This window comes from Phoenix dactylifera, chromosome 10 (assembly GCF_051530095.1).
Source record: "Phoenix dactylifera cultivar Ajwa chromosome 10, Ajwa_hap1_PhDact_Kaust_v1.1, whole genome shotgun sequence".
NCBI classification, from domain to species: Eukaryota; Viridiplantae; Streptophyta; class Magnoliopsida; order Arecales; family Arecaceae; genus Phoenix; species Phoenix dactylifera.
Window position 1 is genome coordinate 6,860,507 of NC_143199.1, and position 27,255 is coordinate 6,887,761.

Here is a 27,255-nt window from a genome sequence, read left to right on the forward strand (position 1 = left end):
CATCGCTGAGCATGGATGGGAGCGTTGCCAAGACAGCTCTCAGTTACTAAATTATCTAAGCAAAGAATTACATATTTATGAATGTCGTATGTATCTATTATCCGGATGTTTTCTAGGACATCTTCCACTCACAAGAGCAAAGAAATGTTTGAACAACAGATGTCTAGTCTTAGATATAAAAAAATGATTGAATAAATTCTTTGCTATCATTTGTATATAATGTTACAATTTCTGAGTTTGAGCCGGCGACAGTGAGAGATCGTGCCCAAAAATTGGAAAATTTTGGCAGTGACAGACAATGTTGTGGTCAAAAGACGAACTCTTACGGTCCCCAGAGCATTTTTAAGCAGCAACAAAGACAGGTTGTGATGAAAAACAGGAACAGTTTTTGGAAGCAAAGAAGAGCATGTTGCTGCCAAAACATTTGGCATCAATACATTTCACAGCGGCCTGTGGTGATGAAAACTGCCACAGCCAAAACTGTTAACAGCAACTTATTGACTTTTGGCAGGGACAGAAGTTTCCGCTGGAAGTGTTTTTCATGTAGTCTTAACTAGCACAAACTATGCTGTCACGTCATCAAATTTTCATTTAGAAAGTTTCCTTCACTATCTGTCACTCATCTCACCAGGCACTCTTCTCAAATTTTATTAAAAAAGGAAATATCTCATACCTCTTTTCCGATCTCCTGATTAGTGCCACTGCTATCTCACAACTGCTCTTCCTCTCCTGATTAGCACCTTATTCTCTTAATTTAAAAAAAATGAAAATACCTTACCAAATGTTAAAAAACTTGAAAAAATTACCATGCCTCTCTCCCTCCCTCCCTCTCTTTCTTGCATGCAGCAAATATGGGTTTCCCCATGGATTCATTTCATGAGATGAGAAATGCAAAGAAAGCAGTCAAATGAGACAACAAAATCAGCAGTCTGGATAGAAAAGAAATTTTTAAAGTACCGGTACTTCTGAGTATTCTTAGATGAAGCAGTAGTATGTCATTCAGCAAGCAATGGTTAACGTCAGAGAGTCAGCAAGAGTCAGCAACTTCCATATATTAAACTAACTAAAGCAATAAAAAAAATGTATGTTTCTAAACTATTACTGCATTAAGAGGCAGATATATTTGTTCTCTCTTCCAAAAAGAATCTTGATTCAGCTTAGCAATCAGCTGGTACTTGAGCGAGCACAGTTATCTTCTGTCTCCTCTTGTTCATGAACTCAGCTTGTTGAACTCCAACTCGGAAGAAATGTTGAGTCCCAGTTGCTTTTTCCAATTTGAGTTGGTACTTATCATAGCCCTCCTATTCATAGAATGGCCAAGAGTAAGAACAAGAGAGCTGTTTGAAGTAAGCTCTACAATATAAACAACGCAATATTATGTGACATACAGCAACTGCATGAAAAATAAACTCATAATCCTTGGTTTTAGAAATTCCTATTAGCATGCACAATCCTGTTTGATTTATTCCAAGTCTAAAGTTTTTGGGCTAAGGACAAGGCCAAGTACAAACAGAAAATTGCCCGGAGTTTCTTTTAGAAGCATGCGTCTAGAGTTGGCAGAATAGATAACCTACACTGGCTTTTATCCTAGCAAGCTCTTCAGCAGTGCATCCAATAAGTTCCTCCGCCACCTCGTTGAAAACTGTAACCCAAGCATCCCCTGAATGATCTGATATCTTGACTTCCATTACATACCTACAAAGTAGGAAATCAAACATTTAACATGGTGATCAAAAATTTCTTTTCATGACACAAAAATGTTCTTTATTCTTTGAGTTGCTTCCTCCTTTACCTTAAACAACACTGGACAATCGCATTGCATTTTTCACACCAATAACCAGAATCAACAGTTTCAGTCACCTTTTTGTGGCAGGTCTTGCATGCCCAGAACCACATTGTTTGGTTAGAAGAAATGTAAGTCACAAATACTTTTACATTGAAATAGACAGCCTGGCAACATAAACTTGCTTAGGACATTTGCTGGTGCATAAGAATAAAAGAATAAAGAAATTATGGCAACTTCTTTTGTAAATGCTGTAACAAGATAATACCTTTTCCTGACCTAGAGTTGGGTCATTAGTAATTTTCGAAAGGGGAACTTCGATTGAAGTAACATTTCCTTGATCAATCTTGTCAAAGTTGGACTTTGCCTTTGGTGTTGAATCATTGTCATCTACCTCTTTCACAATTGTTCCTTCTCCCAAGATTATCTCATAATCATTATCTGCAATTTTGTATTGTTCTTTTGTTGGTTTAAGAGTGCCTCCTGAAATATAGTAAGTCTTTCCTAATTTAAACTTAGGATAGAATTTCCTTGCAGCTTTATTGAACATGACAGCCCTTATTTTCTTATCCTGCACAAAAATCCAAGAAAAAAAAATTAATGAATGAATTAATAAAGCAAGTAGATAAATTAAATCCTTGAAAAAAACAATCACTTACTTTCTTGTCTGCTAAAGTTACGTCAAAGACAAAGCCATTTCCTTTGCTGTTATTATACGATCTCAAGTCGCCTATCTGTTTAACTTGAAGCTCAATTTCCCAATCTGTTTTAGTAGCATCCAAGGAATCAAGAGCAAATATTCTTCTTGTCATAAACGTCCGTGTAGCAGGAATAGAACTGAGGGTTAGGAATACAAGAATGTGAGCTACATTAAGCTAGAAGAAATTTAAAGAATGCAAAGAAATGCATGAATGAATTTCTTGCTGGATTCGACATTTATATTATGTCTAGTGTAGACTGAACAAAGATAAAAAATTAAAAAACAAAAGCATGCCTTATTTGCATGCCTTATCAAAACAATGATTCTATTTCTAACCATGCTTTCATCAAGAAAAAAGGAAAGCTAACAAACATAAGCCTATTCTACAATATAATAAGAATGAAATAGCACATACCTCCCATGTGGTTCATCAATTTTGATCTCCATCTTGGTTGATGGTGCAACGACATCACAGCTTCTCACAATCAATGTTCTGAGATGAAATAAGGTTTAAACAATCAATGTTCTGATATGAAAACAAAAGTGTAATACTACAAATACTACAACATGTTGGTTTGATCCTTACCTAGCATCCAAAGTGTAATCAAAAATACGTATGAGGCAAAGGTTTTCAAGCATTCCTGAACGTACTTCCGCATGTGCTGGAAGCATTGCTTTAAGTTCCGTACTCCCATCACTCGCTGTGAATCTGCAAATTAAATATGTAGTCAACTTCTAAAAGCCAACAATTCTCGTCAAATTTTGAGTGGATGAAGATTGCAAAATTATTGCCATGAATAAACTCAAAAATGTTATAAATAAACGCTTCATAGGATATATGCATTAGAAATAGAAAAATGCTCATAGTTGAAGAGAAATATATGATATTAGAGGGAAAACCACATTGACATGTCTAGAAAATATGGTGAACCTTCTAGTAGGAAGATGTAAACGGGAACACATTAATTGATCTTTTTCATGAAAGAACATGGGAATAATCACTCGATTCATTTGATGTGGGAAGGAAATGAAAGTTATACAAAGTAGGGAATAAGGTATATGAGTTTTTAGCATGATAAGTCTCAAAATAACAAGGTCACTGAGTTATAGCCTCTCCCAGCAAACCAGCAAGCAACAGTTCCACCAGTTCTTTCCAACAGAACAAATGGTTCCTATGAAAGCTTCAACGGTCAAATTTAAACTCTCATAACGTTTCACAACAGTCATAACATTCCATAATAGTGACTGTTGAAACGGATTGAAATAGTGAATCAGCTGAAACAAACTCAGTATTCTGGAAGCTCCTTCAATTTGAATTTTTAGATTAGTTACATTCAGTTACAATTTGCATTGCTTAATAGCTAGATTAGTTACACTTTGATCAAGTTCGAATGTGTATAAATACCTCCAATCTGTACAAAGATAAAGCAAGAAAATTGGAAATGAATTCAGCCTTTTCCTTCTCCCCTGTTTCCTGTTTTCACTCCTCATTTTCTAACATGGTATCAGAGCAGGAGTTAGAAGTTTGAGTGGTTATACAAGCTTCTGCTTCTTCCTTCTTAGAGAAGTTGTAAGCTGTATCTATCATATCTTCTTGATTTGAGAATATCCAAAAATGGCAGACGGAGAATCTTCAGCTCATGTCTCCCCTACCTATTCTTCGACTCATATCCCCTCCCCTTCTGAAGATCCAAACAGTCCATTCTTCCTTCATCACAGTGATAATGCTAACACTGCGGTGATCACACCTCCTCTAACAGGATCCAATTATCTCTCATGGAATCGATCCTTCACATTGGCCATTTCCATCAAGAACAAGCTGGAATTTCTTGATGGAGCTATTCCTACACCAGAATTAGCTAGTCCTCTTTACTTGCCCTGGTTGAGATGCAACAATCTGATCCTTTCATGAATTCTGAACTCCATTTCAAGGAAAATTGCATCAAGTGTTCTATACATTAGTTCTGCAAAGAAAGTATGAGAAAAGCTAAAGACCCAGTTTGCACAACCGGAAAATGTCAGAATCTACCATCTTCATCATCAACTTAGCTCGATTATGCAGGGAACACAATCCGTAAGTGATTATTTCACCCAACTCAATGCTATTTGGAAAGACTTATACAATTACAGGCCACTGCTTTCCTGCACTTGTGGGCATTGTACATGTAATGCGCTGGGAATTGTTAGTGAAGCTCAGCAAAAGAACTATGTATTCAAGTTTTTAATGGGGCTGAATGATTCATATGACAGCATTAGAGGTCGGATAATTCTCATGAGCCCTATGCCCTCTTTAGATAAAATTTTTTCATTAGTTTTACAAGAGGAGAGACAAAGGCAAACACGAACATCAGTGTTTCCAACTTCTGAGTCCTCTGCACTTCCTGCGGTTCATACAAAAAGAAAAGATAAGTCTGAAATAGTGTGCTATCACTGTGGAAAAGTTGGGCACACTAAGGAGAAATACTATAGACTGATAGGATTCCCACCTAACTTCAAATTTACTAAGATCAAACTTGAGAATCCTAATAGTGTTCCTTCAAATAAATATTTAGCAAATCAAGTGATCACTCAAAGCCAAGAAAAGGAGTCGATCTCATCTCAGACAGCTCTCACTCAAGCTCAAATTCAGCAACTTATTGATCTTATCAATGCTCAAATGCCTCATCAGTCCAAGCCATTACTACCTAACCCAACAACATCCACAAAAACATCAAATACTTCATCTTTCTCCAACATGGCAGGTACAACTTTTTCTTATACCTCTGTCATTACTAATTCCTCTGCCCTCTCTGCCAGCCGAGAGAAATTTGAATTAGCCAATGAACAAAAAGCTCCATAGATAATTGATACAGGAGCCATTGACCACGTCGTCTGCTCCACTTCCTTTCTTACCTCCATCACATGTGAAACACAAGCATATGTTCAGATGCCAAATAAAACTAAGGTAAGGGTGACTCATATTGGCACTGTAAAATTATCAGAACTTTTAACACTCACAAATGTTTTGTGTGTACCTTTCTTTACCTTTAATCTTCTCTCCATCAGTAAACTCACTCAAAATGCTTCCTTATGTCTTATTTTTTTGGAAAAATTCTGCTTCATACAGGACCTCTCTTCATAGATGATGATTGGACTTGCTAGAGTTCATAGTGGTCTCTACTTTCTCCTTCTAAGTCCCGCTGTCAATCAACCTCTTCTTTCCAAGTACATTTCATTCTCCAAAAGTCAAGTTCTCAATGCTAATGCAAAACATACTTTTGATCTTTGGGATTTTATATTAAGACACTTATCCAACCTTGAATTTAATTCAATCCCATGTTTCTGATGTAAAGGGAAATGAATCAATACAATGTACTGTTTGTCATTTAGCCAAACAAAAAAAAACCGTTTCATATGAGCAACTCTGTCACTTCTTCTCCATTTGATTTAATACATTGTGACATATGGGGTCCCTATTCTCAAGTATCCATTCAAGGTCATCACTATTTCTTAACTATAGTTGATGATTATAGCCGAGTAACCTGGATATATCTTATGAAATTTAAATCTGATGTTAGATACCTTCTGCAAACCTTCATTCACTTAGTTCAAACTCAATTCAATGCCAAAGTGATACAAATTAGAACAGATAATGGCATGGAATTCCATATGCCCGAGTTTTATAGTTCCAAAGGGATTACACATCAAAAAACTTGTGTTTATACTCCACAACAGAATGGGATAGTGGAACGAAAACATCAGCATCTTCTTACTATTGCTAGAGCCCTTCTTTTTCAAGCATCACTTGCAACTAAATTTTGGGGAGATGCTGTCTTAACAGCAACCTATCTAATCAACTGAATACCCACTCCTACACTCAAAAACAAGTCTCCATATGAAGTCCTTTTTGCTTCCATTCCTTCTTACACTCATCTAAGAGTATTTGGATGTTTATGTTTTGTTTCCACTCTCAAACACAACAGAACTAAGCTTGATCCTAGAGCTAGGAAATGTGTTTTCCTTGGGTATCCAGCAGGGGTTAAGGGATACAAAGTTTATGACCTAGAAATTCAGTCATATATTATTTCCAGAGATGTAATCTTTCATGAATCCACATTCCCTTTCCAGAGTTCTAGTACGAAAGAGCTTGTACTTTCTCCAACTTCGTCAGAACTGGTCTTACCTCTAGCTTTACCAGACATACACTTACCAGACCACTTCAATCAAGTAGAAATGGACCATTCATCTCATTCCCCAGCACTTAGTTCTACAAATTTAAATGTGTCAAATGAGTCACCTCCTCCACAAATTGAACACCATGGCACTGACATTCCTCTCAGAAGATCAAGCAGAATCAGAGTTCCACCAAACTATTTAAAGGACTACCACTGCAAATTAGTCACAATTACATCTACTGAACACCCAAGTTCATATTCCACCGTCCACTCCCTACACAAGCATTTATCCTACAACCACCTTTCATCATCCCACAAAGCCTATACACTCTCCCTCTCTCAAACCAAAGATCCTAAAACCTATACTGAAGCCATGACTTCTCAGCATTGGAAAGATGCAATGAAAGCTGAAATAAGAGCTCTAGAGGAAAATGGAATTTGGACTATTACCACTTTACCTCCGAGAAAGAGAGTTGTAGGTTGTAAGTATGTTTACAAAACTAAGCTCAATTTAGATGGGATAATTGAAAGATATAAAGCGAGATTGGTAGCTAAAGGCTGCACACGAAGAAAAGACTTTGATTACCAAGAGACTTTTAATCCTGTAGCAAAGCTCACAACCATTAGAGTATTCCTCGCCTTGGCGGCAATTCATAATTAGCATTTGTGCCAATTGGATGTCCACAATGCATTTCTTCATAGGGAGTTAGATGAAGAAATATATATGAAACTACCACCGGATTTTCAGATTAAGGGGGGTCATCCAACAAGAAATTGGTTTGTAAACTATACAAATCCATTTATAGCCTCAAGCAAGCTTCTCGGCAATGGTACTCAAAATTCTCCTCTTCCCTCATTGCAATTGGTTTTCAGCAATCAAAGTCTGATTATTCCTTATTCACAAGAAGTGATGAGCATGGATTCATAGCTCTTATAGTCTATGTGGATGATATCATTGGGGGAAGCAATAGTTTGACAACAATTAAGTCAATCAAGGCATCTTTACAAACCCAATTCAAGATCAAAGACTTGGGTACTCTGAAATACTTTTTGGGGCTCGAAATTGCAAGATCAACTGCTGGTATTCACCTATGCCAAAGGAAGTATGCTCTTGAAATCCTTGAAGATATTGGACTTCTCGGCAGCATACCGGTCACAATTCCAATGGAAATCAATCACAAACTATCACATTCATCCAAAGATTTATTGGTTGATGTTCCAAGTTATAGAAGATTGGTTGGCAAACTCATTTATCTAACAATTACCATGCCAGACATAGCGTATGCGGTAAATGTTCTTAGCCAATTTATGGATAAAGCAACACAAATCCATCTACATGCAGCTCATAGAGTTCTGAAATACTTAAAGGGCTCTATAGACCAAGGTATAATGTTTTCCTCTCAATCTCCTCTTCACCTTAAAGCCTATAGTGATTCGGATTGGGCATGATATCCAGAAACAAGAAGATCTGTCACAGGCTTTTGCATCTACATTGGAAACTCATTGGTTAGCTGGAAGACCAAGAAACAAGCCACTGTTTTCCGATCCTCATCAGAAGTAGAGTACCGGGCCTTAGCTTACACTAGTTGTGAGATTGTCTGGTTAATTGCCCTGCTAAAATTTTTTAAGATAGATCATCCACAGCCGGTACTTGTGTATTGTGATAATCAAGCGGCACTTCACATCACCAAGAATACAATCTTCCATGAGAGAACTAAACACATAGAACTGGACTGCCACTTTGTCAGAAAAAAGGTTCTAACAGGAGTTCTTAACCCAAGGCATATTGCTTCAAAGTTTCAACTGGCAGATATGCATACAAAATCATTGCCTGCTGCCACCTTTCATTTCCTATTATCCAAGATGGGCACATTAAACATCCATGCCCATCTTGAGGGGGAGTCTCAAAATAACAAGGTCACTAAGTTACAGCCTCTCCCAGCAAACCGGCAAGCAACAGTTCCACCAGTTCTTTCCAATAGAATAGTTGGTTCCCATGAAAGCTTCAACGACCAAATTTAAACTCTCATAACGTTTTACAACAGTCATAACGTTCCATAACAGTGACTATTGAAACGGATTGAAACAGTGAATCAGCTGAAACAAACTCAGTGTTCTGGAAGCTCCTTCAATTTGAATTTTTAGATTAGTTACATTTAGTTACAATTTGCATTGCTTAATAGCTAGATTAGTTACATTTTGATCAAGCTCGAATGTGTATAAATACCTCCAATCTGTACAAAAATAAAGCAAGAAAATTGGAAATGAATTCAGCCATTTTCTTCTCCCTTGTTTTCTGTTTTCACTCCTCATTTTCTAACAGATCTAGGAAAGGCCATTAGAAGGAAGAATGGTGATAGGTCCAACAATCCTAGAGTACGGGGAAAAGATTTGTAAAGCAGCCCAGTTGTCACATCTCAGTATGACACTTCCCCAAGAATTGCTGCCAAGGTATTAGCACAGCAAGGCAATTTGGCAGAGCACGATATTCAGTTTTAGAACTTAGAGTTCTCAAAACCATCAAGGTTCCTGAAAGAGGCCCAACAACAGCGAAAACTTCAAACCTGATGAGGCTATATGGTCCGTGCAAAATAAAGTTACTCTTAGATATGACCTATTTACTTAGGTCTCCAATAAACCAAAACATGACATATCACTAACAGCTTCTAGGAGTATAGTGTTGCAATTAATAGTTTAGTTCAAAAGCCATTGCTGAGATGCTTGCTATATTATATTTTGCTCTATGGGACTGATGTTTTGTCAGGATTATCAATAAGATTCCCTAAATTCACCATTATTCCAGTTGGAAATGACCCTGAGTTGGCAACCCCTTGTCCCGGGATCATGAGTTGCAAAATTGATAGGCTTCATCAAGCATCCTGATGTACTTCTAAGACCAGATAAACTGAAGAAAGGGAACTAGATGTCTTTTATACATAAAATTGAGAACAGGCTATCCGGTAAGAGAGATGAATCCTTATCCACAGATGGTGGATTAATACTAGTGAACTCTGCCATATCAGGTTTTGGTCAGCTAGGTGGCCAGCTAACATGCCTGCAGCAAATACTTTTTCCTAGCTTGTTTATGTTGGTTGATGATAAGCTCGTCTCTGTAAAAGATGTTTCCAGATGGGATATGAAGACCACTTTCTTACAGTATCAAAATCAGGACTGTTGGGGTTGAAATTTGGCTTGAGGGTGACCACGCCAGAGGAATCCGAGAAGCCGCCAGCCAGGACGGAGAATGGGAGCCACTTTTTTTGAATGGCCTTTTTCACTTACCGAGGGCCTTTCCCTACCCCCTTTTTGTAGGGTGAGGGTCTCGGCCGTTACCTGAAGTCTCGAGCCGAGCTGTGATCAGCTGGTCATTAGCTAGAGGCGACGTAAATCACGGAGATCAATCCGACGGGCAGAGGATTCGGAAGATATCTTTCCATATTTGTTTGATCTGCAGGATCTTCGGCGGGATTAAGGTTGACAGGGCCGAGGTCGGCCTGGCCTCTGGCCGAGGTCGGCTCGACTCTTAGCGGGGCCGAGGCCTGGCCTGCTCGGCTCTGAGTCATCTCGGTAGGGATTGGGTGGTTCCACGCTGGAGTAGGACAATCCATTTTGCCTCCCATCATTTGCCCTCCGACTTCCGATTTTGAGTTGTTCTTTAGCTCAAGCGAAGGAAGTACTGAGTTGTCGATCGTCCTGTGTTGCAGCCAAATGTTCGTGAAGGTGTATGTGCCAAGTGGGGTGCACCTCTCGTATCATTGGAGCTAATGGCTTTAAGCCAAGCTTCTCGAGCCGAGTTTGGGTGATTTAAGCTGCCACGTCATTCCAAGCGAAAGCGGTTGAGGGAGTCTTCAATGTGTTGTGCGCGTGCTCCCTTTTAAGGCATTACCTGATGGTATGCGAGGGGCCAATCATCAATGCCCCGCCCCCCAAGGCGGCCATCATGATGATCGGCCTTTAACACCATAATCCGAGAAGATCTACTAAGGGAGCTATTGGGTTTGCCATGTGGCATGATCTGGCCGCTTGGCCACTCGGGCAGGCCGATCAGAGCCGTTGAGGTAAGCTATATAAGGCCTTAGAGAGGCCCTAGGACCCCTATTTGACCTCCATCGCTCTCACTCTTCTTCTTCCCGGCCGTCATTATCATCATCCTCAAGCTTTTCTTCAAGCATTCTTGGTGCTTTCCGACGAGTTTTGCAGCAGATTTCTCTTCTTCATCTTCGGTTTTCGTCGGTCCTTCTCTTTTTCCAGTTGTCTTCTCCGGTGAAGTCTTAGGTAGGTGTCTTCTTCCTTCTCGATCGCTCGGAGGGTTATTCCTCTTTTCCATCTTCTTCTTTTCCTTCGTCTTCTCCTCCTCTTCTTTGGTTTTCTGTGAGCAAGGTGAAGTCCTTGATGTCGGATGCAATGGGCTCGCATGCAGGAGTTCCTAAGCCCAACGCGGGTCCATCCCGAGCTCAGGCTTCTTCGGATGCAGAGGAAGTTGAGCTCAAGCTGGACCATGGTCCGAGCGGGATTGGCTCGAGTTTGACCGAAGAGGAGCTGGGCCTGGTTCGGGCTCGGTTCTTCTTCCTGCGTGAGTTTACTTTTGAGCTCCCAGGGCCCAGGGCTCGGGTTACCGACCCTCCCCGAGGTTGGATCGGAGCGTATGTGGAGACGCTCCAAGCAGGGCTAAGGTTTCTCTTCATGGATTCATGAACAAGCTTCTGGCGACTTATCGCCTTGTTCCTGCACAGCTCGCTCCAAATTCATGGAGAATGATTATCAGCTTCCTCTCCCTTTGTCTTGCTCACGATCTCCCCACCTCGGTAAACGTCTTCCAGGGTTGCTTTATGTTAAAAGCTAGCCCTGCAGACAAAAGGTGATAGTACTTCTCTTTTTGGAGAGGTCGTACACTCTTCCAAGATGCTCCTTCCTCCATTCATGGATAGAAAGATAGATTTTTCTTCCTTACCTCCGAGCAGTCATGGGGGTTCGACCCAACCTGGGGCTTGCCATTGACCACGGTGAACAACAAAGCCCCCAAGTTGTCATGATCCGAGCAGAAGATTCTAGACAAGTTGCTCGGGCTGGGAGGAACTACGAAGCTTCCCGACCTGCTCAGCGAGGAGGCCTTGTTAAACATCGGCCTAAGCTCGACTCGTCCCGAGGGTAAGGGCAACGTGGTCATTTTTCTTTCCTTTTCTTTTCTCCTTTCTCATACTCGATTTTCATTAAGGTTCATGCTGTCAGAAATTGCAGAAATGGTTTTCAGCAATGAGACCTTAATGGCCAAATATAACAAGAGGGCGGCTGCCTCGAGTGGAGCTCGGCCTGAGCCAAGGTCGAAGAAACCAAGGGCTGCATCTCTCTCTGGTTACATGCCAAGCGAGCCCGCTCATGTCAACGCGACTGGACTTACTCAGCCGAAGAAAAAGAAGTCCCAAAGGCCCGACGCAACGAGGGCTTTACCGACCAGGGCCGAGGAGCCTTCATCACCTGAAACCAAGAAGGCCCTACCAATCGAGGCCGAGCAGCCCCTACCAACTGAAGAAGGAGCTCAAGGAGGGGCCACAATGGAACAAGCGGTCACAGCGCCTGGGGGCGGAACTCGGAGGGCCCGCAAGGTCATCCAATTATGCAGATCGGGTCCTGAGCTGAGGAGTTGGCTTGGGGTCCCGGCTTTTGTAGGGTCCCGACCTCTTCCGAGGCCTCGAGCTCATCACGAGCTAATCTCGCTCCCTCCGAGCCCGAGAGGACGCCATTCTTACCCAAGAATCATCTGTTCGAGGACGATTCGGCCCTCGAATCTGGCAACATCACTCGTGAGGTCATCCGTTGCACCCTGCTTCTGGCCAACCTGGCTCGGCAGGAGCAGATGGGGATCGGCGAGTTCGTCGATCAAGCATATTCCGTTGCTGTCCTGGTGAGTGATGCCATACTTTGGTTTTTATATTTTTTCTAAGTGCTCGACCTCGGCTAATGCTTTGTTTCTTGTGCTAGCACCTTCACGTGGTCGATATGTTGGTGACCGCCGCGTCCAACTACCAAGAACGGGCGAAGTCGTATCCATCGAGAATGGAGGCCGCCAAGCGATGGAGGCAGGAGGCCAAGGAAAAGGCAATAACTGTCGAGCAGCGGCAACAAGGAGCTGAGGAGAGGGTGAAGATGGTGGAAGCTCAGATCAAGGCTGGGCTCACTCGAATTTAAGAGATGGAGTTTGAGCATGACCAAACTCATTTGGCACTCCGAACCGTAGAAGATCACATCTCCAAGCTCAAGGCTGCACTGGCCGGCCAGAAAAATGAGGCCGGAGTTCTGAGGCTGAAGGCCGAGCAGCTTGAGAGGTTGGCCGAGGAGCAGGTCCGAAAGGCCATCCAGAGCTACCGCCAGCCTGAGGAGTACTAGGACGAATTGGTGGAGGAGGCAACTGATGGCCTAATCCGGGGTTTCGAAAACTACCACGATCAAGCCCAGTGACTCTTCCCTGAGGTCGACTTCAGCGGCCTTCGTCCACTTCGGTCTGGAGCTGTCGAGGCAGTAATCGCGTCAGAAGTGAGCAAGCTCGCTGAGGCGCACGAGCTCGTCACCGAAATGGTAGACGGAGATGCTACTGAGGTCACTGCTGAGGTTGGAACTGAGGCTGCCCAAGCTGCCCGAGCTTTACCCTTTTTACTTGTTTTCTTTTTCTTTTCTTGTCATAATTGTGAGGTCGGCCACTTAAGCCTTTTTGTAGTCGACTATTTTTGTATTCTATCTGACCTCAAGGTCGGCATCTTTTAAAATCGGCCTTTGGCCTTTTAATATCAATGAAGTATACTTTTTCTGGCACTTTGTGTTTTAAAGTTTCGCTAAGTGTTTGAGCTCGTCTTGCTTTGTGTCTTTTAGGTAGAAGGTCGTCATAAGTTTTGATGCCTTTTGGCCTTGTAGATCTTTTTAGGTTTTAACTTGGGTGCTCTAATTAACGTCGAGGCGCCCTCAAATTTTTTCTGAGATCAAAGGAGCCTCTTCGGCTTGCGGTCGACGCAACAGGGCGCTCCGAGCTCGATCCGGGGCGTCGTTGCATATTCCTGAGGTCGAGGGAGCCTTTTCGGTTGGCGATCGACGCTGCAGGATGTCCCAAGCTCGGGCCAGAACGTCATTATTCCTATAGTCGAGGGAGCCTCTTTGGCTCGCAGCCAACACTACAGAGCATCCCGAGCTCGGACAGGGGCATCATTGCATGTTTCTGCAGTCGAGGGAGCCTCTTCAGCTCACAGTCGACACCACAGGAAGCCCCAAGCTCGAGTCGGGGCGTCATTATTTCTGCGGTCGAGGGAGCCTCTTCGGCTCATGGTCGATGTTACAAGGCGCCTCAAGCTTGAGTCGGGGCATCATTGCGTCGTACTTGTGGGCTCATGCCGTGGAAACAACCGAAGCGTGTCAAACCAATCAAGGCATTTCAAGGACATTTCAAAGAAGTCCTCGAGGACTGTTTTCATTAATAATACATTCTGAGATTTCTAGAATTCCATCTTCAAGGAACTAAAGTTCCGTCCAAAGATTCCAACTTGTAAACCCCAGGCTGTTGGACCCAGGCGACTCGATATGGTTCTTCCCAATTCGGGACGAGTTTTTCTTGTTCCAAAGTTCGGAAGACTTCAGTCTTCCTTAGGACGAGGTCGCCGACCTTGAATGACTTAATCTTGACTCTAGAGTTGTAGTACTACATCGTTTTTTGCTGGTACCTCGCCATTCGGATCTGAGCAGCTTCCTTATTTCCTCAAGGAGGTCCAGATTGCTCCAGAGCCACGCCGAATTAGTCGTGGCATTGAAGCCTTCAACCTGGGGCGAGGGTAATCCGACCTCAAGGGGGATGGCCGCCTCCATACCATAAGATAGGTTAAAGGGCGGCTCTCCAGTGGGAACTTGAAAGGTCATCCGATAAACCCACAAGACATTGTAAAGGTCATCTGCTCATTGCCCCTTTGCTCGGTCCAATCTGGCTTTGAGTCTTTGCAAGATGGTTCGGTTGGTCACTTTCGCTTCCCCATTGGTTTGAGGATGATCCACCGATGTGAAGCAATCGTCAATACCGAGCTCAGAGCAGAACTCCCTGAACCGAGCATTGTCGAATTGACGGCCATTATCAGATATGATAACTCGAGGGAGTCCGAACCTACAGGTTATCATTTTCTAGATGAAGCTCTACACCTTCGGTTCGATGATTTGGGTAATAGGCTCTGCTTCGATCCACTTCGTGAAGTAGTCAACGGTGACAATAAGAAATCTTCTTTGTCCTGTAGCTGGACAAAAAGGCCCCAGTATATCAATTCCCCATTGGGCAAATGGCCATGGAGAACTGATTGGCATCAATGGGACTGAAGGTCTACGTTGAACATTGGCATGGCGTGGGCACCGATCGCATCTTCGGATGAAATCCACCATGTCCTTTTGTAGTATGGGCCAATAGTATCCTTGCAACAGAATCTTATGTGCCAAGGCTCTGCTTCCTTAATGGTTCCCGCAGATTTCTTTGTGCACTTCTCACATCGCATAGTCGGCCTATGAGGGGCGGAGATATTTGAGGAGTGGCGATGTGAACGACTGGCAGTACAGCTTACCTCCATACATGAGGTACCGAATCGCTTGGTGTTCAATTCGTCGGGCTTCAAGCTTATCCGCAGGGAGGACTCCGTTTTGTTTAAGTGGATCCATCCAGCTCGGCTCGGTCTCTATGCACAGGACTGGTTCAGGGTCTTCTGTACTTATTGCCTTCAGGTACTCGAGAAAGTGGTCTTCGGGAGCTTGGCCGAACTGGACGTCGCTAGCTTTGACGCAGGTTGGCCCTCGCATTCTTCGATCTGGGAATGTGCTGAAAGTCGAGGTGATGTTCCGTACCTTTTGGAGGTATTTCATCATTGACGACTCCGGAACTTCGAAGTCCCCCGGACTTGGCTCACCCCCAGCTGGGAATCGCTGAAAACTTTCAGGCGGCAGATGTTGAGCTCTTTTGCCAACTTTAGCCCTACAATTAGCACTTTATATTCTGCCTCATTATTGGAAATGGAGAACTCGAAGCGCAAGGCCTGCTCTGCTACTACTCTATCCGGGCTAGTGAGGATGAGGTCTGCGCCGCTGCCCTCCGAGGTCGAGGAGCCATCAACATATAGGATCCATGGCTATCTAGGAGCACGTTCTTCTTCCATGTTGAGCTCGGCTTGAGGGTCGTCCGACTAGGTGGACTCTACCAAGAAGTTGGCAAGCACTTGTGCTTTGACCGCCGGCCTCGGGCGGTACTCGAGGTCAAATTCTCCGAGCTCGACTACCCACCATGCAACCCTTCTGACCCAGTTAGACCACTGCAAAACTTGCTTTATAGGTTGGTCGGTTAGCACTGCTATGGTGTGCGCCTGAAAGTAGGGTCGAAGCCTACGAGCTGAGGTAACGAGTGCGCAGACCGTCCTCTCCAACTTGGAATATCTGGTCTCCGCATCTTGCAGAATCTGGCTAGTGTAGTATATAGGCCTCTAGCATTTTTCTTCTTCTCGGACCAGTACTGAGCTCACTGCCATCGGGGAGACTGCGAGGTACAGGTAGAGAAGTTCCCTGCACTGGGGCTTTATGAGTAAAGGGAGAGAGGCGAGGTACCGCCTGAGCTCATCAAAGGCTTGCTAACACTCCTCGTACCACACGAAATCCTTCGGCTGCTTGAGGACCTTGAAGAAGGGGAGGCACCGCTCTGCCGACCTGGCGATGAATCTTCCGAGGGCTGCTACCCGACCAGCGAGCTGCTGCCCCTCCTTAATTGTCATCGATGGTGTCATTTCCTACAATGCCCGGATCTTCTCGGGGTTCACTTCACTTCAATCCTTCGTTGCGTCACCACGAAGCCGAGGAACTTTTCAGAGATAACTCCAAAAGTGCACTTTGTAGGATTAAGTTTCATTTAGTACCTCCGAAGGGTGGAAAATGCCTCATCCAGATCGGCAATATGGACTAGCATGTCGTCCATATAGACCTCCATGTTCTGCCCGATTTGATCTTTGAAAATCTTGTTGACGAGCCGCTGATAAGTTGCCTCGGCATTCTTCAATCCGAAAGGCATGACCTTATAATAATAGAGGCTTTTTTCAGTAATGAAGTATGTCTTCTCCTTGTCTTCTAGTGCCATCTGGATCTGGTTGTACCCTAAAAAAGCATCCATGAAGGTCAAGAGCTGATGTCTAGAGGTAGCATCAACAAGCTGGTCAATCCCTAGGAGAGAGAAGCTGTCCTTTGGGCAAGCCTTGTTCAGATCGGTGTAGTCCACACACGTACGCCACTTTCCATTAGCTTTTTTTACAAAAACAACATTGGCGAGCCAATCAAAATAAATGACCTCCCTTATGAAGCCGGCCTTGAGGAGCTTGTCCACTTCTTCGGCCACTGCTTGCTGTCGATTTGTTGTGAGACTTCGCTTCTTCTGCCTGACAGGCTTGTAGGTTGGGTGCACCTTAAGATGGTGGACCATTACCTCAAGATCTATTCCAGGCATATCAGCAAGCAACCAGGCGAACATGTCCGCATTGGCCCGAAGGAACCCAATTATACAAGTTCACATATCTGCATCCAGACCAGATCCGATCTGCACAATCTACTCGGGTCAGTCATCCCTCAAGGGAATGCAGAGAAGGCATTCTCCAGGCTCACCTCGTTGTTTCCTTGGTTCATCAAGTACATCCAGCCCCTCAATGGGTAGTGCTTGAGCCGAAACCTCGGCTGGCTGCTTGCCCTTGAGTGCAGTCATATAGCATTGCTTAGCTGTTGCCCGATCTCCTTGGACTTCACCGACCCCTCGACTTGTAGGGAACCGTATGAGTAGGTGGTAGGTAGAGACCATAGCTCAGAGGGCGTTTAGCCCTGGTCGGCCAAGGATGGCGTTGTAGGTCGAGCTGACATGGACCTTGAGAAAGTTTAACTTTACAATACTTTCTCAGGGCGCACGCTAGGCCATGACAGCTAAGCTGATAACCCCCTCTACCGGTACGAAATCTCCTGTGAATCCAACTAGAGGAGTGCTCATCCTTTTGAGTTGTTCTACAGTCATTCCCATCCCTTGGAAGGCATAATAAAATAAGATATCTGCAGAGCTTCTATTATCCACTAGACCTCTTTTTACATCAAGTTTGTAATAGTAAGGGAAATAACTATAGCATCATCATGAGGGGTCTTAACACCCTTTAAATCTTCATCAAAAAATGAGATGACTTTTGAAGTGCATGGATGTCTTGAGAAAGCTCCTTCTCCTTGGCTCGACGCTTCAGGTGCCTCTACTTGCCCCCCTCCAATGGTGTTGATAATGCCGCGATAGGTCAGTTGTCGCTCTGCTCCTCAGGCAGCTCTGGGTTCTGTTCCTCGGGCTCCCTCCTGTTAGCTTGATCACGGACGAACCGACCCAACCATTCTCGACGGATGAGTGCCTCGATCTCATCATGGAGCTGGTAGCAATCCTCCGTATCATAGTCGTGATCTCTGTGGAAGCAGCAGTACTTCTTCGAGCACTTTCGTGACTCTGACGATCGCATCCTCGGTGGCGGTCGGAGATAGCCCTGCCCCTCGATCTCCATGAGAAACTCCACTCAGGTGGATGTGAGGGGAGTGTATTTTCCAAACTTCTCGAGGGGAGACCTTAGGCGAGCCGAGCTCTTAGGCCGAGGAAGACTTTTCTCGCGTCGGAGGGATCTACTCCTTGTTCGGCCGCACTCCTCATGGCGCTTTTTCTGCATCTTGGAAGGCCGTTTGGCTGCTTCCCGCCACAAGGCCATGGCTTCCTCAGCCTTGGCATACTTTCGAGCTCGGGCCAGCATCTCCACAAAGTTGGTGGAGAAGTTCTTCTCGATGGAGAAGAGAAACTTGTAGAACCGAGCACCAGTCAATGCTGACATAGCGATGGACTGGTCGAGATCGCAAACCTCCTATATAGCCGAGGTGAAGCGATCAATATAATCTTTTAAAGATTCTCCTCCTTCTGTTGATGTGGAGGAAATCTGAGGTCCGGCGCTGACGCCGGCTAGCCGCCAAATGAGTTGCAAACTGCCTGCCCAATTGCTCAAAAGATAGAATCGAGCAGGGCCTCAGCCCGAAGAACCAAAGACGAGCTGCCTTACGGAGAATTGCCGGAAAGGCCCTGCAAAGTAGGGCGTCTGTGGCCCCTTGGAGTGTCATGAGGGCTTTGTAACTTTCCAAATGATCCAAGGGGTCGGACGAGCCATCATACGGCTCGATTTGCGGCATCTTGAACCTCGAGGGGATCGGCTCATCAGCGTTCCATCGAGAAAATGGAGACTCAGTTGTGAATTCGAGATCGGCGTCGTGCTTCAGGCCTTAGTCTCGAAGCGCCTGGATCTGTCACTCCAAGTCCTCGACTTTTCTATCGAGCTCGATGATGGACGGTGCTCCTATTGCAGCTCGGCATGGGGTGGACCCCGCCTCCGATGATTGTTTCCATGCTCGGAGATTCAAACTTTGGCACAAGCTCTCTGAGTGATGGCTACGCGACAAACCTTCCTAGCTTAGGGATCGAGCTCGGCAGTGGCAACGCTCCCTTTCGTTGGCTATCGTGCGCTGCCTGGCCAGAGAATGACGTCGCGATCGCCGTCTTAAGGACTCGCGCCCGCAAGGAGGGGGTGCAGGCTTGGCTCCTGCCTACTGCAAGCCTTAAATGGCCACGGTGAGCATTTGGACTTGCTGGACGAGAAGATTAAACTGCTCTTGCTGGACCTGAGAAATTTGATCCACTGGTTCCGTAGCAGGTGGGCTTGTCGGGTTACCCCCGCATGCGTTGTGATGATCGCAACGGAAAGACACGCGCGGGGTCGTTCATCTCATGAATGTCCTAGAGAACGTAGATTTCAAAAAAATTCGGAATTCTCTAATTCAGAAAAATATGAAATCTTAAGAAAAGATTAAATCTACTAATTTCAAATCTACTATTAGAAATTGTAAAGATCCTATCTTTACCTTTGAGTGGGTAGATCTTCACCGCTCTGATGATCGCTGTATTTGGTTCGCTTGAAGCTGCACAAGCGCCTGGCCTCTACAGGTATCCACGAGGTCGATTGCTTCAAGCTCCTTGATCTCATAGGGTTGCTAGCTCTCTTGCAAAGATCGCTTTTGATGACTGATTTCCTCTCTCTTTCAATCAACTCTTTAACTGCTTTGAGAGGAAAAAGAAGGAGAAAGAAGAAGGACGAAGAGGAACAAGAGCCTGCGCCTCCTTTTCTTCTTTTTTTTTCTTCTTCCACACCCCATACTTAATTCTTGCACACTCCTTACTTAATTCTTCCACACCCCTTACTTAAAAGGAATTGGAGAGAATCAAGGAGAGGCAACAGGGCCTCTCCTTGTGCCGTGTGTAAAGCCAAGAAGGGAAGGAGGAGGGGCGGATGCCCCTCCTCTTGTGGCATGGGGAACCAAAGTAGGAAAGGAGGGGGACGCCCCTCCTTCCTTTGGGCATGTGACAAGGAGGAGGGGCGTCCGCCCTCCTTGTTTTCTCCCTTGTTTTGGCCTGCATGAAGGAAGGGATACTCCCTTCCTTTCATACTTAAATTTTCTAATCTAATTAGAAAACATGTGGTCCCTCTTGATTAATTGAATCCTAATCCAATTAGGACCCAATGTGTCCTTCTAATTGATTCATGTGAATTCTAATCCAATTAGGATCCAAATTGGACTTCATGAATTAAGTTCCTTATCTAATAAAGAGTTCTAATTAATTAGGACTTCTCATCCTTATCCAATAAAGTTTAATCCTAATTGATTAAGCCCAATTGAATCAATCAAATTGCAATCAAATTGCAAATTCTTCTTCTTTAACTCACTAACTCTTAGTGGTTTAAACCAATTATTAATCAAATTGATAATTAAGATCTATTGCGATTCTAAATCGCAATCCAACCGTCAGAACGATCAAAACCTCTAATGTGTGTGATCCCATAGATTCTATTCTGTCTGGTTGTGAGATATATTGTGATCTCCATCATAATATCATTGAAACTCCTTTCAATGGGTTGAAACAATTTCAACTCTTCTCTTCAGAGTTCAATGATCATCAAGTGAATGCCTTCGAGTCTCACAATCCACTAGTGATACCTAGCAGCAGATAGTGACAACCCAGCAGAATGAAATAGATGAACCTCTAGGTGCAGTTAGCGTATGATACAATACCTCTATCGTGGATCCCGACAAAACAGAGGTTATGGATAACTCGTCAAATCCCATCGTTTGTCATATGTCAAATTTATTTAACTCAAGTTTGAGATTAGAAAACTCTTTTTCCAAAACTACCCAAGCCAAGGTCTTTCGAACTTAGTCCCATAAATCACACAGAGTCACAACTATCTATCAAGGTCGATAGATCCCATCTAGATGCAACCCTAATCCGACAGTGAACTACTGCAGCCAATTTGCACCACAAGGATCCGTATAGATAGGGCCCATATTTATGTGCTCGTCAAACTACAGCAAACTTACTGTGATTAGCTGAGGCATCGCAGGTCTAAGTACTAGTCATACAACTGCAGCATCAAGTAAATTACTGACGAGTGGATAGACATCCAAGTGACTTCTTACTTTGGTCACGCTCAGTACCCTTATTCTCTAACAAGCACTGGCACAATCACTTCAGTATCCCCACACGGTGGACTGAAGACTCGTCCATCAAAGAAAGTGATTTGTGCACTAATATTATCGGATCGATCATCGTCCTTCGTGATGATCCATCGATCAGGAGCAGTTTAGAAATTAATTCCCTAATAATACATGTCTTAAATTCTCAACTCTTGAGAATATGTATTATCATCTTATTAATTTCTAGAACGATTCATGGACACATAATAACATGAATGAAAAAATGCCCAATTTTATTTATTAATAAAAAAATCAAGTATAAATTTATGTCCCAGAACAATTATAACGTGTCTGCCAAAATTGCTTCTAGGGCATACTTCTAACAGGGCTTTGGAGCGAGTTGCGGAGAATTGATGCCCGGTGCCTCGAGGCATTAGAAGCTCTTCGACTCCTCAACCTCATGATCACGACTCAGGCTCTCCTTCTAGCGCCAGATGTTGGGGTTGAAATTTGGCCTGAGGATGACCATGCCGGAGGAATCCGAGAAGCTGCCGGCTGGGACGGAGAATGGGAGCCACCTCCTTCGCACCGATGTACCTGCACAAAGCCTTAGCCCGGGTTTTTGGTGAAAACCCTCAAATGGCTAAGTTAGAGTTGATCAGAGTTTTTGGGAAAAGTTTTTGAATAGCCTTTTTTACTTACTGAGGGCCTTTTCCTACCCCTTTTTATAGGATGAGGGTTTCGGCCGTTACCTAAAGTCTCGAGCCGAGCTATGATGAGCTGGTCATTAGCTGGAGGCAGCGTGAATCATGGAGATCAATCCCGCGGGCGGAGAATACGGGAGATATCTTTCCAGATTTGCTTGATCTGCGGGATCTTTGGCGGGATCAAAGTTGACAAGGCCGAGGTCGGCTCAGCCTTCGGCGGGTTTGAGGTCGGTCTGGCGTCTGGCCAAGGTCAGCTCAGCCTTCGGCGGGGTCCGGGGTCGGCTCAACTCTTAGCAGGGCCAAGGCCTGGCCTGCTTGGCTCTAAGTCAGCTTGGCGGGGATTGGGTGATTCCACGCTAGAGTAGGACGATCCATTTTGCCTCCCATCAAGGACTATTGATCATGATTTAACAAATGAATACTCTGCCTTCATAAGTTTGCTTTATTTGTTTCAACCAGGTTCAGATCAACTAGGACCTGATATAGCGTTTTCGTGATAGATCACAGATGATTTGGTTGCTGTGAAGAGCTATTACAGCTGTCATAATTTTGGACTTCTAATGGATGGATTTCAAAATATTTCGGAAGTTTCAGCTCCTAGTGAAGTTCAGATTTTATCTTGGATTGCAACCAAAGGCTAGTTATTGACTTGTTTTCAGAATTCATATATTCTCTAGCTCTAATTTTACTAGAAAAATTCTGCTGCCGTTCAAAGTTCAGCATCAGTTTTCTGGATGCTCTGAATCTCTACTCTCCATGCGGACCTCATGGAGAAACAGGAGAAGTAGTAAGTGAATTTGAGCTGCTTCAGAGGGTGAGATGGACTTGGTGTATCATCCCAGAGCCCTTCTTCTTCACTTCCCCTTCTTCTCCGCTTCCTCTATCTTTTCTTTCATCTTCTTGTTTTTTGTTCAAGACGCTGGAGAGCATCGTGATACTAAACAACCTTTGCTTTGATGGCAACTGCTACTGGTGGTGGGGCAAATAGGTTCCTACCAGTGTTACCAAAATGTATGAAATTTTCAAGTTCTTATTGGTTGATTGTAAATTGGGGTACTCTTAATAATGGATTGAGGCACCAGCTAATGCATGGTATGTATTATGGCTGATACCTGACACACACTTTAAAAGGGATAGCATCAGTGTTTCCATGCAGAAGAAAAAGCAGATTCTAATCTGATCTAACAAAATCGGGATATGATTTTAGTGGCTAAATTGGTGGGGAAAAATAGGAGAATTTTCAAGCAGAAATCAGCTTCAGAGGGTGATCCTATCAAAGATGTAATGAGATATTTGGGAAAATGGGCTACTTTGACTGCTCCTGGCATATCTTTGGCTTTATCTAAAAGCAAACAAAGCTTGTTTATCAAAATTTGATAGCTGTCAACAGTAAAAATCCCCTCCGGATTGCTAGCCAAGAGAAGAAGATAATTATTTAAAGCAGCGGGGATTTCAGATACGTTGAATCCAGCTATAAGTTAACAACACAATAAGCTGAATTGTTTTTGACAAAACATAAAAGAGCGTATATTCATTTTCTGTTCATTACTCTCTCCCTCTCCATTTCCCTTTTTTTTTTTTCCTTATATTCTTCGCATCTTTGATGCTATTAGGGCCCAGGGAAGGAGCCGGTCCAAACGTAGGTTTAGACAAGATTTTCTTTTCAAGTGTTTCCTGTTTTATTTAGTTTGTTTTCCACCAGAGATTACACAGGTCGTGATAGCTTGAGAAGATGAGAAGAAATAATCCCTCGTGTCGGTCGGGTTGCTTCGGTTGGAAACAAATATTAAACATCATCAAGGCGGGGAAAAGTGGAGTGGAGGGAGAGGAAGAACTCATAGATATTCGCTAACCATATCGTGAACGGAGTCAAGATCGATCACTTTGTTCAGGTCAAGCACCTGAACAACGATATCTTCGACGAAGACCACATCAGCCTTGTCTAATAGTTTGCATATCCCGCCCCCCGTCGCAGAGAACGTGGACGCCAACATTTCCACCAGAAGATCATTTTCCTTGGTCTCCATTTTCACCATGCCAACCTCTGTATCATCCCTATCTTGCTCTGGATCACCTCTTACCCTTTCCCCATTAGATATCATTTCAAGAGGTTTTCCATCCTTAACTTTCTTTTTCTTCTTTGGGATGCCATTGTTTTCAAATCTCATCTCAGAAGGCAGCAGTGAAGAATCACATGGCTGGAAAGTTACCCTGTTCATAACAATTATCACATAGAACTCCATAAAATAAAAAAAGACTATTTCACAGGGCAGATATCCAATGCAAACCTTGCAGATTCTAGGCCTTCACTGATGGCATTGATCTTCCTTTTCTTTTCCTCATCAACTGCCGCAGCACCTGTTTCAGCATTCCCTTCTGCAGGCTTAGAATTCCCATCTTCCTCTTCGCTTTCCAGTAATCCATGGATTGTTGAATCACCTAATTTACTGTTCCCATCAGCAGTCTTAGCAGAAATTTTCTTTCTTCGGAAAAAAGATATCGGGAAGCCATCTTTCTCTCCATTTTCCAATTCCATGGAGCTCTTAGACTTGACAACAGGCTGGCATCGAAAATCATCATCACCATCATCAGTAAATTCAGATTCATACTTATCGTAGCTGCTTGAATCCTCTTCACCGATGTCCTCCCCATATGAATCACTAATAGAGTCAACCGAGCAAATTGTCAGAAAGTGAGTAGCTTTTGAAAAATAGAGTTCAAAAAAATTGGGCTTTAAAGAAAAAATGAACCCAAATCAGATCAAGAAAGTAACCTTTCATCCCCACCCATGAGAATCTTAGGACGAAGAAAGTAACCAGAGAGGTGCACACTTCTTTCCCCAAGAACTGAGAAGATGACCTTGCCATCCTCCTCGAACTCGAGCTCCAAATGGCATGTCTCAACCACATTAGGAATCAAGCTGCACAGTAAGATGGGGCTTCTATTGCCGACAATGCATTGCAGCACGCTCTTCGTCACCGCACTGCCACTCCCCAATGTTGCCTGCATGAACCACCATTTACATGTTCCATTATAAGAAACAAAGTCAAGAAACAACACTCAAGCAGAAAGTGGGAACTATGATCAAAACAAAAATTCTTAAAGCAGGAAAGAAGCGACTTTATGGGCATTTGTTAAAGCATTTATAGACATGAATAAATAATTATGGAGAAATTAAAGATGAATAACTTTAAAATGTGGCTCTGCTGATAACACAATTATGTGGATTACTTGCTATCCATAATTAGCATGCGTTCGAAACCATGTGCATTTACGAATGCAATATGATGGTTTAGATAGTATGAAGTTTCAGAAGTAGCTCTGTTTCCTCAAAAATATTATTATTATTTAGAAGCATGGAAGTTTCTCTATCTTTTTTATCAACAAGTATGGGAGTTTCTTGAGTCTAATATCTCGGCCAATGCTGCTATCAATATATTAAATCCTATAGGTTGGCGCCTTTGATTTTTTATAGATTTAGTTTTTCCCTTTTTCCAAAAGAAAAGGAAAAAAGGGTAGCATTTGATCAATAAATCTACTCTTGATGGCATGACTACACTTGTTAAGCTGCATGGCATTTGCTAAAATTATGCACACCTTCCAATTTTTGTCATAAAAACAAGCAAAAAAAAAAAAAAAAACAAGACAAAAACAGACTAATTATCCTATTATGTTATGTCATCAAATGTATCCTACTGGCAGTTTATGTGCAAGGGTATGCTGATTCGACCATCGAGCCATAACCCATTCGCAAGGCACACAAAGATTTTTTTGCCATTTAACTGGAGAGGATCCTAACTCTTTGTATTAATACCAGCGTCCTATTTTTCCTTCTAGGATAGTTGGCCAAGCTCTTCGCTCTGCACACTGGCTTGTCACTAAATTTTGCTGTCCAATGATAGTTGGCAGTCTTAATTTCTACTTCTCCACAAAGTAGTGCCACATTTTTCTCTTGCTGTAAGTTTGTTAGTAGCTATGGTAACATTCGGCAATAAAAAATAACAATATTTATTTTCCAAAAAAAAAAATACTTAAAGTGAATTTGAAATCTAAATAGCAGTTCTACTGCAGCAGTAGCTAAATAACTATCTTTGCACACATTGTGTTTTTCAATTACTTCTGCATATAGTTAGACTTAGGGTGAAGTCAGGAATTTTCGACAGAGGAGGGCCAAACATAATATGTTATTGCAACAGAATATATTTAATCAAAAGGACATAGAAGTTTCTGTTGACGTGTAAACACAAAAATATATAATGAATATTTTGAGCATGCGTGGACAAATGGAAGAGAAATTATAAGTTAATCATTCATGGTTGATTATTACACATGTCAAACTCTGTAACGAAGAAAAAAGAATTACAAATAAGCAGGAAGACTTAAAACAGAGAAAGGAAAAAGCCAAAAATCCCTCTCCACCACAAAACCCAGTCCTCTTATAGTTGAAGTATAGAGGTCTAAAATCCTTATGGGATGAAAGTATGTGAAAAGAAAAACCGAGAGAATGTCTAACCTCACAGGATTGTTTTGAAAGTTTATGAAAAAAAATTTCCAGACATCCGGGCGACACGATGACATACCTGGCAGATACGAAGTCGTCCCTGAAAATCGTTGAGAAGATGCATGTAATGGTTTCCGGGCTTTACTTCAACCCCTGCAAGCAAAAAAAGAGAATAAAAAAATTTAAAATGTCTATAAAAAAAGCACGTCCGACCATAAGAAAGGATCAAACATTGAGTGGAGCAGTTCTACTTTTTGGAGGAAAAAAAAAAGTTTTACCCCAGAAAGCCATTGCTCGGAATGGGGAAGGGGAAGGGGAAGGGGAACGGGAACGGCCCTTTGCTATTGGATGTAGGCGGTCGCTCCTTCGCCTCGTAGTAAAAAAATCGCGGCGGTCCATCTCCTTCCCGCGCGCCATTTGTTGCTCTGCCCCGCTTTTTCTTGCTCCATTGGAAGGTGAGAACCGAGTTCATGGGCTTGCTGGCGCCAGCCAGATGGCACGTATCACCCGATCCCATCAAGTCTCTCGAGGGCAATTAATTGGTGCTACATCAGCCGGTAGATCTCCCGCAGTGGCTTTTAACTAAGTATCACTCCATCTCTTTTAAGGCAATTAATTCTCATAACAAAGATTTTTAACACTTATGCCATCAACAAATCTTTTTTCTTAGTAAATTCTACACTCTTTTTATTGATCTAATTTTCATCAATTTTCTGTCAGTTTGGATGGTTGATTATGTTGTCCACGAGGATGATGGGGAAGCTAAAGAGTTTGGAACCAATCTAGACTGTGAATATATATTAAGAGAATCAGGACAAGTTTGCATGTTCTTACTAGGATGCTAC

At 43.1% G+C, this 27,255-nt stretch overlaps 2 protein-coding genes across 3 annotated transcripts; both read right to left on the reverse strand.

Moving 5' to 3' along the window:
• Positions 1-620: 620 nt before the first annotated feature.
• On the reverse strand, positions 621-3,362 carry LOC120103881 (replication protein A 70 kDa DNA-binding subunit B-like). 2 transcript variants are annotated; one of them, XM_089925677.1, is made up of 7 exons: positions 3,070-3,362; positions 2,899-2,976; positions 2,443-2,620; positions 2,052-2,354; positions 1,793-1,875; positions 1,575-1,695; positions 621-1,301 (listed from the first exon to the last, which is right to left on the reverse strand). In XM_089925677.1, exons 1-7 carry the CDS (start codon positions 3,153-3,155, stop codon positions 1,158-1,160), a joined length of 993 nt encoding a protein of 330 aa, XP_089781803.1. In that variant the 5' UTR covers positions 3,156-3,362; the 3' UTR covers positions 621-1,157. The 2 variants fall into 2 exon arrangements, with proteins under 2 accessions (XP_089781803.1, XP_008804913.4); XM_008806691.6 differs by having other exon boundaries at positions 1,793-1,950; positions 3,070-3,357.
• A 20,142-nt stretch (positions 3,363-23,504) lies between these two features.
• Positions 23,505-26,802, reverse strand: LOC120105717 (peptidyl-prolyl cis-trans isomerase FKBP53-like). Its single transcript, XM_088705348.2, has 5 exons — positions 26,689-26,802; positions 26,490-26,563; positions 24,683-24,912; positions 24,198-24,569; positions 23,505-24,120 (listed from the first exon to the last, which is right to left on the reverse strand). The coding sequence occupies exons 1-5, from the start codon at positions 26,699-26,701 to the stop codon at positions 23,745-23,747; spliced, it is 1,065 nt and encodes a 354-aa protein (XP_088561474.2). The 5' UTR covers positions 26,702-26,802; the 3' UTR covers positions 23,505-23,744.
• Between the last annotated feature and the right edge of the window lie 453 nt (positions 26,803-27,255).